This window comes from Carcharhinus amblyrhynchos, chromosome 1 (genome assembly GCF_965287045.1).
Source record: "Carcharhinus amblyrhynchos chromosome 1, sCarAmb.v2.hapA, whole genome shotgun sequence".
In the NCBI taxonomy this organism is placed as follows: domain Eukaryota; kingdom Metazoa; phylum Chordata; class Chondrichthyes; order Carcharhiniformes; family Carcharhinidae; genus Carcharhinus; species Carcharhinus amblyrhynchos.
The window spans coordinates 25092604-25107467 of record NC_137324.1 but is presented as its reverse complement, the minus strand read 5'-3'; the positions used below and the strand labels follow the sequence as shown (position 1 = coordinate 25107467).

Here is a 14864-nt window from a genome sequence, read left to right as displayed (position 1 = left end):
AATTTGCCGTTCCACCAATCTTGGTGTCATCAGCAAATTTCGACACCATACACTCGGTTCCCTCCTCCAGATCATCTATATAAATGGTAAATAGCTGAGGCCCCAGCACCGACCCCTGGGGCACTCCACTAGTCACCAACCGCCAATCCGAATAGCACCCATTGACCCCCACTCTCTGCCTCCTATTTGACAACCAATCCTCTATCCACGCTAACACCCTACCCCCAACTCCATGCCCCCTTACCTTCTGCAATAACCTCTTGTGAGGTACCTTGTCAAACGCCTTCTGAAAATCAAGAAAGACCACATCCACCGGCTCTCCTCTATCCACCGCCCTAGACACATCCTCATAGAACTCCAATAAATTTGTCAGACACGACTTCCCCTTAACGAAACCGTGCTGCGTCTGCTCTATCAAGCAATTGCCCTCAAGATGCCTCGCTATTTCCTCCTTGATGACGGATTCTAACATTCATTGGTTAGTATGATAGATCCCAGAGAAGAAACAAGCTCAACACTGATTTTCCCTTTCTGAAAAATCCATCATTGATGCGTAGAAAAAAGTAATCCTTAGCGTAGGAATAAATTGTGAAAGGCAGCAAAGCCCATCAGTTTTTGATCAGTGCCACATCTTTTAAATTGACAAGCAAAGAATATATTCCCGAAAGCTTAAAAATACATGGTGTGGGACTGAGCCACTCCAAACAGGAAAGGACCAATTGCAATGTGTGGTCTGATCTGAGTCAGGGTGAAAATAGAGTTACAAGTTTAACAGTCGACCAGGTTTCATTCCTGCCTCGTGACCCTGACTAGAATGACAGGTGTCTGATGTTAGATCTTTCATGGCCAGGTGAATGACTTCAGTATTGGACAGTTCATCAACACTCAGGGTAAGATTTTAACTCATTCGATCCCCACTCACTCACAGGATTAAAATCTTGCTCTTGTTGACATTAAGAATGAAAACTGCAGCAATTCATGGAATGGTTACAGCACAGAAGGAGGCCATTTGGCCCATTAAGCTTGTATTGGCCCTCTGAAGGAGCAACTGATCTAGTACCACTGCCAATCCCATGCCTTTTCCCTGTAGCCCTACAAGTCTTCCTTTTCAGATAATGATCCAGCTCCCTTCCGTCACTTGACCCTGTTTCCACCACACTCCCAGCCAGTGTAATCAGCTCCTAACCAATCACCGTGTCAGTTGTTGGGAGAAGTTTTGAACTTTAAAGCTTATTTACTAGTGTCACAAGTAGGCTTATATTAATACTGCAATGAAGTTACTGTGAAAATCCCCGAGTCGCAACATTCTGGTGCCTGTTCAGGTACACTGAGGGAGAATTTAGCATAGCTAATGCACCTAACCAGCACATTTTTCATACTGTAGGAGGAAACCAGACACAGATAGAATATGCAAACTCTGCACAGACAGTGACCCTAGCCAGGAATCGAACCCGAGTCCCTGGTGCTATGAGGCAGCAGTGCTAACCACTGTGTCATCATGCTCCCAGAGGATAACCAATTAAATCTCATGCTTGGTAAAGAGGAAGAATAAATGCAAACACATTGGGATCTCTTTTCAATAAAAACTATCTCAATATTTACAGATTCTTTGCATTAACTCTTGCTATTTGGAGGGATTCCATTTATGGCCATGATTCTCCTGATGGGTCTCTAAGTCCCCCTGCCAGCGGAAATACATGAGTGGTTTCCACTGGCACTAGCAGTGTCTCCCAGGTGGGATTCTCCCACCTGAGTGATGCAAATTGGTGGGAAACACTGGCTGTTCAGAGATTGGGCACTGTTTTAAAGGGATCACAGAGAGGCCACCCCCATTCTGTCCACAATGGGAATGGCGATCCCTCACAAGCAAGGGAGCACCCCAAACCCTTCAGCACAGAGGGGCATCCTCCCCTGCCACAGAAGAAATGCAGGCATATGGGTGACCCTTCGCCGAACCCTCCCACCTCCATCTGAGGCCCTTAGCTGCTTTGTAGCTGCCTTTCATTGACAGCTTTATTGTCAACTCGAACAGCTGCAGGCAAGTTCAAAGCAGCTAAGTGCTTTCAGTTCCTTTTTTCACAAATTGGATGGGGGTGGTGGAATGGTATTTCAGATGCACTTAACTGTGAAGACAAAGATAAATAAACATTGCTGTCTGCCTGCTGAGTAAAATACATTGATCTGTCAAACAAAGGCTTGTTAAAGCCACTGGACTGAGAAACTGAAAGAACTCAAAGCACCTCAGAGGATTTACAAGGTTATGTGCTTCCTAAGAAGACTCAGAGATTAGAAATAAGAGCTGTGCTAAAAAAAACAAAGCTGAGTGAGCAGATGTTGGAGAAAGGAATCTCTCCATTGACACTGACATCTCCTGTCAGTCAGGAGACTTATAAGCAATCTTTCCATACCTGCAGCTTCTGACAGAGAGAAGAGGAATTCCTTCTGCAGAATGGAGTGTTTGCTGTGACTTGGAAGCTTGCCAGTCGTCCAGGGGGTGTGGCGATTAAAGTGACCAACCCACTTCAAATTTGTTACAGTCCACAAACCAGAGTGAGGACATTGATCAGAGAGATGCCTGAAATCACATGCCAAAAGTGATGTTTAGGTTTCCTGGACTAGAGGGACAGTCTAGACATGAGACACCCATCCCAGTGGAAGACTGTAGGTCAACCCCTAGCCCCCATCCTGAGCCCATTCAAACCCTAGGACCCTTGGAGAATCCCCCCCGCCCTCTGCATCCTGGCAGCAGCAGATGGGCATGTGGAGACTGCACTTACTTCCTTGACCCACCCTTGTAGTACAACATGCCAGGTCCATGATTGTTATGACCTGCACCAAAGCCCAGTTGCTATGGAGAGGTGGGAGAATGCCAAGAGGGCAATGAATTGGCATGAATGCCCCACTAATCACATGCAGATTAGCATTATTAATGGGATATCTGCCCACGCTGGGTGCCTCCACTGGCTGGTTCTGTAGGATAATTCTATTACTTTTTAGAATCTGTAATATCATTCTGCAACCATAGTTTAAAATTAAGTGGTTCAATTTTGATATTTTGCTGGACAATTAACAGTCAAGGCAGCTGGGGACCAGGAAAACAGTTGTTTATGAAGAAACAAAATTCTTTTATTGCTTTATGATGAGGCTCCTTTGAGTTGAAGCTGTCATAATGGCCACAAATGACACTATATTTATATAAACCATGCATTGCTTTAATTGATCGGTACCAGAGAGGAAACCTTTATCCTCTGAAATTATGATAGGAAGTGGTCTCAACTTTGATTTTAATAGCTTGGGTTAAATTACGTTGACAAGGGAATGTAACTTTATTTATGGCTTCTCTGTGTCTGGAAGGAAATGTGTATTTGTTTGTGGTGGAATGTAAATTCAGGAGTTTATGAGCCATAAAGCAGGGGATGTTACAAAGGTGGGGTGACATGAGCTGATTCACATCCTAGAGTCAATAAGAGGAGTGAATTCATACCATCTCCAAATAAGGAAGGATGAAAGCCTGATTGGAGATGGATAAAAGTTGGAAAATCATGTTGGCACGGTGATACAGTGACTTTTGGGGTAAGAATCTTCTAGACACTGTTCAACATCATTTCAAAGATAAAGAAGAGATTGCCTTTGCTGACAACCCCAAGAGTTCCTGGGATCTTGAGAGATGGGAAGCTTCTACATTGTCTTCACTGCTTCATGTTAAGTATGTTCAATAAATTCAACTCGATTCATAACTACTAGTTAGCTACTTTGTGAGTCAAACACAATTGAGGATTAAAGAATTTTTTTGATAGAATCATAGAATCCCTACTGTGCAGGAGGCCATTTGGCCCATTGAGCCTGTACAGACAACAATCCCACCCAGGCCCAATCCCCGTGACCCCACATATTTACCCTGCTAATCCCCTTGAAACCAAAGGGTAATTTAGCATGGCTAATCAAGCTAACCCACACATCTTTGGACTATGGGAGGAAGCTGGAGCACCCAGAGGAAATCCACGCAGACATGGGGAGAATATGCAAACTCCACATATAAGAGTGAGACCAGAATTGAACTCGGGTCCCTGGGCTGTGAGGCAGCAGTGCTAATCACTGCGCCACCTTGCCGTCTAGAACGGTTTTATACCTCAAAACCCTGAACCTGACAGTACTCAATACAATTTCCACATTACCTGGTCAGATGGGAATGTACTTCAAGGAAATCAATACAGGTTTTGTGTGACGTGTCACTTGGTAGATCTACAATATTCACCCTTCGGCTCCATTAATATCCTGCCGATGTTAACATGAAGTATCCACTCAAAGAATTTCTGTTCGTTTTGAGTTGCAGTCTCGCCTCTTCTTTCTATTATCATCAGGGGGAGAAAGAAGAGAAGTGTATTATCGAGGACATTCCAAGCGATACCCTGATTAAAGGTGAGTGCATATTCTTATCAATGCTTTTGTAATAAAATCCATATGAAGATCTGCACACAGAACAAAAGCTACATTCATTGTGATTAAAAGAAAATAAGTAACTGACATTTTTAACCATTGAAGAAGATTACATTTTATAAGGTATGGTTATGAAGTACAGCCTCAACAAAACAAAATTACAGTTTGCATGTATTTTTACACTTCTACTTTAAGTTGGTTGAACATAAATTTTCATCATTGTTGTAGTTAATTTCTAGTGTTCAAATGTGTGATTTTTTTAACCAAAGTGATCCACAACAGTATTCTTAATGTCCTCAGCTGGAGGGAACTGGGGCCCTTTGTTGCTTAGCACGTATAATATTTTATTACTGTAAGACTGATTGATGCCATAGGTTTCTGCATACAAAGCTAAGATTCTGTAAATCATTGTGGAAATACAGTTACACACCATTAAGCTGCTGGACACCATCTGCAGCACTCTCAAGAAAGAAAGTGTACACTATTTGTTCTGTGAGCGTCCTTGGAAATTTCATTGATTGCGTGCATATTAGATAATTTTGTTTTCTCTTTCTAAGAATACAGAAAGTGCAGATGAATATTGCATGATATTTAGAAACATAACAGCATAAGAACTAGGAGCAGGAGTATAGGCCAGTTGGCCCCTCGAGCCTGCTCCGCCATTCAATAAGATCATGGCTGATCTTTTCATGGACTCAGCTCCACTTATCCGCCCGCTCACCATAACCCTTAATTCCTTTACTGTTTAAATGTTTATCTGTCCTTGCCTTAAAAACATTCAATGAGGTGGCCTCAATTGCTTCACTGGGCAGAGAATTCCACAGATTCACAACCCTTTGGTGAAGAAGTTCCTCCTCAACTGAGTTCTAAATCTGCTTCCCCTCATTTTGAAGCTATTTCCCGCTTCTCAAACTCTGAAATCGCCAGCCTTCTTTGGCAATTTGAATTCATATCAATTCATGTGAGTTTACGTCTGGATTAAAATGAATTTGAAAGGCTGGCAATACTTGTTACTGTTCCAGAATCTCATTCAAAGGTGCACTCGAGGGTAAGTATTTAGAAACATAAGAATATAAGAACTAGGAGCAGGAGTAGCTGAAGATATATTCCAGGTATCCTTTCAATTGAAACAATGGCCACTTCATGATGAGATATATCCTGTACAATATTCAGATTTTATCTGACTTCTGAAAACAATTGACTTTTATTGATTTTTTTCTTAATAAGGGGCAGGGCATTTTTTCCAATAGTACAAGAACTAGCTTATCAAACTATTGGCTTTGCTGCCTCACAGTGCTAGGGACCAGGGTTCAATTCTGGCCTTGGGTGACTGACTATGTGGAATTTGCACATTCTGTCTGTGTCTGCATGGGCTTCCTCCAATTACAAGGGGGCACATGTTCAAGGTAAGAGGGAGAAAGTGCAGGGGACGGTTTTCATTGAGAGAGTGGTGGGTGCCTGGAATGTCTTGCCAGAGGAGGTGGTGGAAGCAGGTACATTGGTAACATTTAAGAGGCATCTGGAAGGGTACATGAATTGAGAGGGAATAGAGAGATATGGACTAAGTAACGGCGGAAGGTTTTTTTAGTTTAGTTTGGGCATCATGATTGGAGGGCTGAAGGGCCTGTTCCTGTGTGCTGGACTTTACTTTGTTCTTTGTACATTGCAGCCTTGTGTTTCACAGAAAGCATCAGTTCATTTCTCTCCGGCTGCTGGTAATTTATATGACAGTAATTGAACAGTGTACAGTGTGACTTTCATCTCTCCTTCTGTTCAGGACATTACAAAATTCAATCATGGGATTTGGCCACACGAGATTTTCTTCCTTCTGCCCCAGGTTTGGGAATGTTTGTGACTGTCAAAGGTCCCGACGGACAGGTACAACATCTTTGAATTATTTGTTTTCAATAAACTTGCGCACAGAATCTGCTAAAGGTTTAAAGAAAATAGAAGATTGTGAAAATGCGCAATAGATTGGTTGATCTTTCAGAGATGTAAATGCTAATTATGGGTGGCATGGTGGTTAGCACACTGCCTCACAGTGCCAGGGGCCCGGGTTCAATTCCCGGCTTAGATCACTGTCTGCGTGGAATCTGCACGTTCTCCCTGTGTTTGCATGAGTTTCCTCCGGGTGCTCCAGTTTCCTCCCACAGTCTTCGGACTTAGAGTCATCGAGATATGCAACACAGGAACAGGCCCTTCAGCCCAACTTATCCACGCCAACCAAGTTTCCCAAACTGAACTAGTCCCATTTACCTACATTTGGCCCCTATCCCTCTAAACTTTTCCTACCCATGCATCTGTCCAAATGGCTTTTGAATGTTGTAATTCTCCCACCTTTACCACCTCCTCTGATAGTTCATTCCATATACGCACCACCCTACGTGTGGAAAAGTTGCCTCTCAGGTCCCTGGATGGCACAGTGGTGAGCACTGCTGTCTCACAGCACCAGGGACCCACACGTGAACAAAGAACAGTACAGCACAGGGACAGGCTTTTCGGTTCTCCAAGTCTGCGCCAATCACGTTTACCTATGTAATCCGACTGCTTCTATCCCTCTATTCCCCGTTTGTTCATATGCCTATCAAGATAAGTCTTAAATGTGGCTAACTAACTGCCTCAACCACTTGGCAATGCATTCCAGGCCCCCACCACCCTCTGTGTAAAAAAACTGCCCCCGCATATGCCTTTACTCGGAGGGAAGTAAGGGCGCGGAATACCCTGTCTGCAGCAGTACTGACTCGCCAACTTTAAGGACATTCAAATGGCCATTGGATAGGCATATGGATAATATTGGAATAGTTTAGGTTAGAAGGTTATTAGATTGGTTCCACTGGTCGGCACAACATCGAGGGCCGAAGGGCCTGTACTGCGCTGTAATGTCCTATGTTCTATGTTCAAATGTCCACTGAACCTTCCCCCCCCCTTATCTTGAACTTGTGCCCCCTTGTAATTGTCAAGGTGGCAAGCTAATTTAATTCCTGGCTTGGGTCATTGTCTGTGTGGAGTTTATTGATTTCAAGATATTGAGTATCACAAAGACTAGAATCTCAAATAAGCCAATAACTTTAACACACCACACTGTATGTTTGTGCTCAAGTTGAGTGCTGTTAAAGAGATTAAGAACAAAACATAGATAATGGTGCGTCAATGATTACGCAATTCATGTTCCTTACTTTTCTTGTAAACAGGTTTTGTTGAACAAATTGTACAGGCCAGAAAGTCGTTTTATGTTTCAATCACAGTCTCAAGGGGAGCACCAGATCTGCTTGATGTCCAACTCCACCAAAGTAGCAGTGTTTGCTGGGAACAAACTGGTATGCTTGTTCTACAGTAATTTTTTGTGTGAATGCACATAATAGATTAAAAATGGAATGGCTCAAATGCTTTGTGCACTTAATAGGTCCAGTAAGCAGACTCAGAATTCAATTACCTAATTTGCATACAAAACAAAGAAATTCACTCAAGGTTAACCATGAGTATTTTATGCTCCATAAATGCCTGAAAATATTTCACGCAGAAGTTGTTAATTTGAGGTTCAGTGATAGCTCTTTTTGATTTGATTTTGATTTAATATTGTCACATGTATTGGGGCACAGTGAAAAGTATTGTTTCTTGCGCGCTATACAGTGCATTCCAAACAGAGAGGGAAAGGAGACCGTACGGAATATGGTGTTACAGACATACCTAGGATATAGAGAAAGGTCGACTTAGTGCGAGGTAGGTCCATTCAAAAGTCTGGCAGCAGCAGAGAAGAAACTATTCTTGAGTTGGTTAGTACATGATCTCAGACTTTTGTATCTTTCTCCCAATGAAAGAATGAATGTCTGGAGTGCTTGCAGTTTGGCCAAGAAACTTTAATTTTCTGCTGTTCTACATAAGAACATAAGAAATAGGAGCAGGAGTAGGCCATCTAGCCCTTCGAGCCTGCCCCGCCATTCAATAAGATCATGGCTGATCTGTCGTGGCTCAGTCCCACATTCCCGCCCTCTCCCCATAACCCTTAATCCCCTCTCTTATCAAAAACCCATCAACCCGCGTCTTAAAAATACTTAGCGAGGTAGCCTCCACCACTTCAACGGGCAGAGAATTCCAGAGATTCACCACCCTTTGAGTGAAGAAGTTCCTCCTCAACTCCGTTCTAAACCGCCCCCCCTTTATCTTGAGGCTGTGCCCCCTAGTCCTACTGTCCTTTCTGAGCGGGAAGAGTCTCTCCACCTCTATCCTATCCACCCCATTCATCATCTTATACGTCTCAATGAGATCTCCCCTCATTCTTCTAAACTCTAACGAGTACAATCCTAGTTTATTCAGCCTCTCCTCATAGCTCAACCCCCTCAACTCCGGTATCAGCCTAGTAAACCTCCTCTGCACTCCCTCCGAGGCCAAAATATCCTTGCGTAAGTACGGCGCCCAAAACTGCACACAGTACTCCAGCTGCGGCCTCACCAATGCCCTATACAGCCGCAGCAAGACCTCCCTACTTTTATATTCAATCCCCCTTGCTATGAAGGCCAGCATCCCATTTGCCTTCCTGACCACCTGCTGCACCTGCAAGCTGGGTTTTTGCGACTCATGCACAAGGACCCCGAGGTCCTCTGCACCATCGCCTGCTGCAGTTTTTCGCCATGTAAGTAATAGTCCTTCCTACCATTATTCCTACCAAAGTGGACCACCTCGCACTTGCCAACATTAAATTCCATTTGCCAGTTCCTGGCCCATTCGCCCAGCCTATCTAGATCCTTCTGCAGACTCTCCACACCCTCCGCACAATTTGCCGTTCCACCAATCTTGGTGTCATCAGCAAATTTCGACACCATACACTCGGTTCCCTCCTCCAGATCATCTATATAAATGGTAAATAGCTGAGGCCCCAGCACCGACCCCTGGGGCACTCCACTAGTCACCATCCGCCAATCTGAACAGCACCCATTGACCCCCACTCTCTGCCTCCTATTTGACAACCAATCATCTATCCACGCTAACACCCTACCCCCAACTCCATGTCCCCTGACCTTCTGCAATAACCTCTTGTGAGGTACCTTGTCAAACGCCTTCTGAAAATCAAGAAAGACCACATCTACCGGCTCTCCTTTGTCCACCGCCCTAGACACATCCTCATCTGTTCTGGATCATTAGTGTCTACCACAGTAGATGGAAAGATTCCTTAGTTTAATGTCTCTTCTGTAGAGCTGCATCTCCAAAAATACATTCCACGGTCAATTAGATGTGTTCACAGACTCTGCTAAAGGTTTAAAGAAAATAGAAGATTGTGAAAATGTGCAATGTTCCTGCAGCAGAGCTTAAATCCAAAAACCTCTGAATGAACAGTGAGATTGCTCCCAATTGGATTAAAATACATCAAATCAACACTATTGCAAAATGAGCCTTTTGTGTGCACCGCTACAACATTTTCTTTTCTGTATCAGTCATCATTTTACATTTATTTAAATGATACTGTTAAATTGCACATTAGTGCTCACTGAAGCTGCATTGAGGCTGCCCGGACTCATTCCAATGATGTGCGGGCTAGGATGATTGGGCATACTAAATTGCCACTAAGTGTCAGGGGGATTAGCAGGGTACATGCATGGGGTTACTGGGATAGAGGCTGGGTGGCATTGTGGTTGGTGCACACTCGATGGGCTGAATGGCCTCCTTCTTCACTATAGGGATTCTATGATTTAATGTGGGATCCATAGGAATGAGGAGAGAAAGCAGAATTCAACCACAGCTCCCAAAATCCCATGGTTTAGTGTTAGTGAATCTACATCAAAAAATTGTACACTCAAATCCCAACCCAGAGGTTTCAATGTAATATCCAGGCTGTCACTCACTCTAGCTTTGTACTGAGTCAGTGCTGCACTGTCAGAGGTGGGTGAAATGTTAAAATTAAGTCCTTTACAGTGAACAAAATTCTACTGCTATTGACACACACAAGATAGCACCTGTGGGTGCAATCTTTTTGAGACATTGGGGGATCTCACCTACCTGAAAGGGAGCTGGTGAGTAACCAGCATTGCTGCTTTTTGTGAAGGCCGCTGAACCATATGTAGCATGGTGGCACAGTGGTTAGAACTGCTGCCTCACTGTGCCAGGGACCTGGGTTCAATTCCCGGCTTGGGTCGCTGTCTGTGTGCAGTTTGCACATTCTCCCCGTGTCTGTGTGGGCTTCCTCTGGTGCTCTGGTTTCCTCCCACATTCCAAAGATGTGCGGGTTACGTGGATTGGCCATGATAAATTGCTCGTTATTGTCAGGGGGTCTAGCTAGAGTAAATGCATGAGGTTATGGGGTATAGGGCCTGGGTGAGACTGTGGTCAGTACAGACTCAATGGGCTGAATGGCCTCATGCACTGCAGGATTCTAGGCAGTTGCTTGGCCAGTAGCAGGCTTTCCTGTGGAAACAAGACCCTGGGAGCAAAGGTCTCACCTATCAAGAGCTGCTGGCTAATCAGAGGTTGTCATGACGTGGAGATGCTGGTGTTGGACTCGAGTAAGCATTATAAGAAGTCTTATAACACCAGATTAAAGTCCAACACCTGAAGAAGGAGTGACACTCTGAAAGTTTGTGCTACCAAATAAATCTGTTGGACTTTAACCTGGTGTTGTGAGATTTCTTACAATCAGAGGTTGGCAGTTCTTAAGCTCAGCAGTGGCATAGGAGATGCTGTGGTGGCTGCTGGAAGGACAGATACCGGAGCCTGGGGTTGTGGTTGGCCATAGGTAAGTAATGTGGTGGCAGGGATGTTAATGTGGTGGTGGTCACCAGGAGAGGGGTGCAGAGGAGTCAGCAGCAAGGGAGGTGGCTCTCAGCAGAGTACATCCCATCAGCCTACTCTTGTCCCATCCCTTGATCAGGCACTGAATGCCTCAAAGAGAGGTGATGGTTAGTGGTACTGTCACTGGACTAGTAAAACAGAGACCCAGGGTAATGTTCTAGGGACAAAAACAGAAAATGCTGGAAAACCTCAGCAGGTCTGACAGCATCTGTGGAGAGAGAATAGAGCTAATGTTTTGAATCAGGATGACCCTTCTGGGGACCAGAGTTCAAATCCTACCAGTGCAGATGGTGGAATCCGAGTTCAAGAAAAATCTGAAATTAAAAGTCTAATGAAGACCATGGAACTATTGTCATAATTGGAGGTCAATCACCTCAGTTCTAGGACATCACTCCAGGAGCTCCTCAGGGCAGTGTCCTAGACTCAACCATCTTCAGATGCTTCATCAATGACCTTTCTTCCGTCATATGGTCAGAAGTGGGGATATTCATTGATATGATATTCACAATGTTCAGCATCATTCATGACTCCTCAGATACTGTAGCAGTCGATGTCCAAATGCAACACTATCAAGGTTTGTGGTGTGAGGAGGGAAAACATATTGTCTCAGTGCGGAAAGTTAATTTAATTTAAAATTGTCAATCAGGGAGTGAGAAAAGAGTTTGTTGGAGTTTCACATGCTTTGCCACAGAAAGCTGTTTCTGTAAAAATCATTTCTCTTTTACAACAGAAATGTACAATATTTGATGCAGAAGATACAGAGCTGTGGTGATACAGTGGGGAAGTGGAAATACTCTTATTTCTGATTTATTAGGAGATTGTGGTAGGGACAATGGACTACACCGTTTTCTGCTTTTTTTATTCTTTCATGGGATGTGGGCATCAATGGCTAGGCCAGCATTTATTGCCTATCCCTAATTACACTTTGAATTGTATGGCTTGCTAGGCCATTTCAGAGGGAAGTTAAGATTCAACCACATTGCTGTGAGTCTGGCGTCACATGCAGGCCAAGCCAGGGATTTCTTTCCCTAAAGGGAATTAGTGAACCAGATGGATTTTTTTGACAATTGACAATGATTTTTAATTCCAGATTTTTTATTGAAATCAAATTTCACCATCCAACATGGTGAGTTTCAAACCCAGGGTTTCTGGATTACTAGTCCAGCGACAATATCACTATGCCACTGTCTTCCCTGCTGTGTTATAAATTTCTATAGAAAGGAGAACTTGAATTTATATAGTGCCCATCATGGTGTCAGGATGTTCTAAGATACTTTGTAGCCAAAGAAGCTTTTCTGAAGTATAGTCACTGTTCTAATGTACAAAACATTCTGTGACTGAAAGTGCAGATGTATGGCGTAATTATATCACCCGATAATGCTGATATTCCTTATCCGAAATAGATTTGCTTATAGTGGGTCTTGCACTAAATAGCTGGGAACAACTTTGCTTCATGTTTAAAAATATAATAGCCCTGAAGTTCCAAGAAATTCTATTAATCACCTATTATTACCAAGCAGTGACATTGACAGGGCCTCCTGTCAATGTCAACTTATGGAAGTTCAGCTTAATTCAGAATTCAATATTGAATAGATAAAGCTACTTATTTTCAGGGAAGATGTTATACTTTACACTTTTTGGTACCATTCCCATTTCCCCTCAGTTCACAGTGGGTTTCTGTTTTACAGCGTGTACATTTGGATATTCAAGTTGGTGAACGTATTGATGAGTCACCCGATGAAGCCAAGGACCAGGTGAATGAAGTGAAGGAAAGAGTCCTGCATTTGCTCAACCAAATGCAATACATCAGCAAACAGCAGGACTACCAGAGGGTATGTATTAGCATGCAAAAAAGAGTGATCTAAGTGTTTAGCTTTCTAGATAAGAACATAAGAAATAGGAGCAGGAGTAGGCCATCTAGCCCTTCGAATCTGCCCCACCATTCAAGAAGATCATGGCTGATCTGAAGTGGATCAGATCCACTTTCCCACCTGCTCCCCATAACCCTTAATTCCCTTGTCTATCAGAAAGCTATCTACCCGTGACTTAAACATATTCAACGAGGTAGCCTCCACCACTTCAATGGGCAGAGAATTCCAGAGATTCACCACCCTCTGAGAGAAGAAGTTCCTCCTCAAATCTGTTCTAAACTGCCCTGGTGGTACTTCTCAAGGGTCATTACGGACTGATGACAAATCCTCTCAACATCTTAATAAAAAAGTGTCCGTCATGTGCCCCATACAATTGCTTTTTGATAGGTTGTTTTTATAGCATGCGTCTCCCAGGTTGTGCTCTCTGAGTGCTTGGACATTCCTGACTTCTCACTCATTCTAAGAACTTTGGTTTAAAAGGTAGATTCTGCATTCAGTATCCAAGAAATGCAAATGGCAGTGCCATATAATTCCCTATTTACTTTAAATGTACATATCAGCCTGTATTTTATGTACAACATGCAGCCTGAGATCAATTGACAAATGTGATATTATGCCAAATAATTGGCAGCCAGTGTAAAAACCCATCTAGGTCACTAATGTCCTTTAGGGAAGGAAATCTGCTGGACTAACCTCATCAGGCCTATATGAGACTCTAGACCCATAGCAATGCAGTTGACTCTTAAAATGCCCTTTGAAATGGCCAAGCAGACTGTTAGTTCAAGGACAATTAGGGATTTGGCCCAGCCAGCGACACCCACATTCAAAGGACAAATTTTAAAAAGTTCTTACGATATTCTAATGATTGAGTGAAATTTTCAAGTCCTGGAGGTATGATCATTTAACAAATAACTTTTAAGTTTTCTTTCCGATCTATAGTCACGTGAAGAAGAATTTCGTCAGATGAGTGAAGACACTAACAGCAACATCTTATGGTGGGCCATTATTCAGACTATTATCCTCCTCTCAATGGGAGCCTGGCAAATGATGCACATGAAAAATTTCCTGATAGCCAAGAAACTGGTATAAATGGAGTGTATGCTTAAAGGAATTGTAAGGCATCAAACTCTAAAGGGAATCGTTCTCAATTGTTCACACTTATTTCTGCTAAAGATCCACAAAAACATGGAAAAATAACGCAAATACTGATTCCAGGTAGTCCTTCGACACACCGTGCCTTAAGTTGAAACATCGTAAGTAAAAGTAAAATTTATTTATTAGTCACAAGGAAGTCTTACATTAACATTGCAATGAAGTTACTGTGAAATTCCCCTAGTTGCCACACTTGTTTGGGTCAACGCACCTAACCAGCATGTCTTCCAGACTGTGGGAGGAAGCTGGAGCATCTGGAGGAAACCCACGCAGATATGGGGAGAATGTGCACACTCTGCACAGACAGTGACCCAAGCCAGGGATTGAACCCGGGTCCCTGGCGCTGTGGGGCAGCAGTGCTAACCATTGTGTCACTGTGCCAGCCCACTGTTTGAACCACACTTCTCATAAGAACAGTGTTATTAATCTGGGGTCAGTCCTGAACCAAGGTGTAAACTTACTTGACTAATAAATAAACTTTACCTTGGTTTTAAGGTTTGATGCCCTATTTTTACCAAACAACCCAGATATTTGTACTCAATCAATTATAAAAAATAGTATAAAATAAATTAACATTATGAAATACAAATTTTAAGAACAAGTTTGAAAGGACAGATTCGCCAT

General features: G+C 43.1%; 1 protein-coding gene across 1 annotated transcript; it reads left to right on the top strand.

Moving 5' to 3' along the window:
- The first annotated feature begins 4289 nt into the window (after positions 1-4289).
- On the top strand, positions 4290-14177 carry LOC145349073 (transmembrane emp24 domain-containing protein 11-like). The gene is made up of 5 exons (XM_080197375.1): positions 4290-4419; positions 6215-6315; positions 7629-7754; positions 12906-13049; positions 14028-14177. Exons 1-5 carry the CDS (start codon positions 4290-4292, stop codon positions 14175-14177), a joined length of 651 nt encoding a protein of 216 aa, XP_080053501.1.
- The last annotated feature ends 687 nt before the right edge of the window (positions 14178-14864 follow it).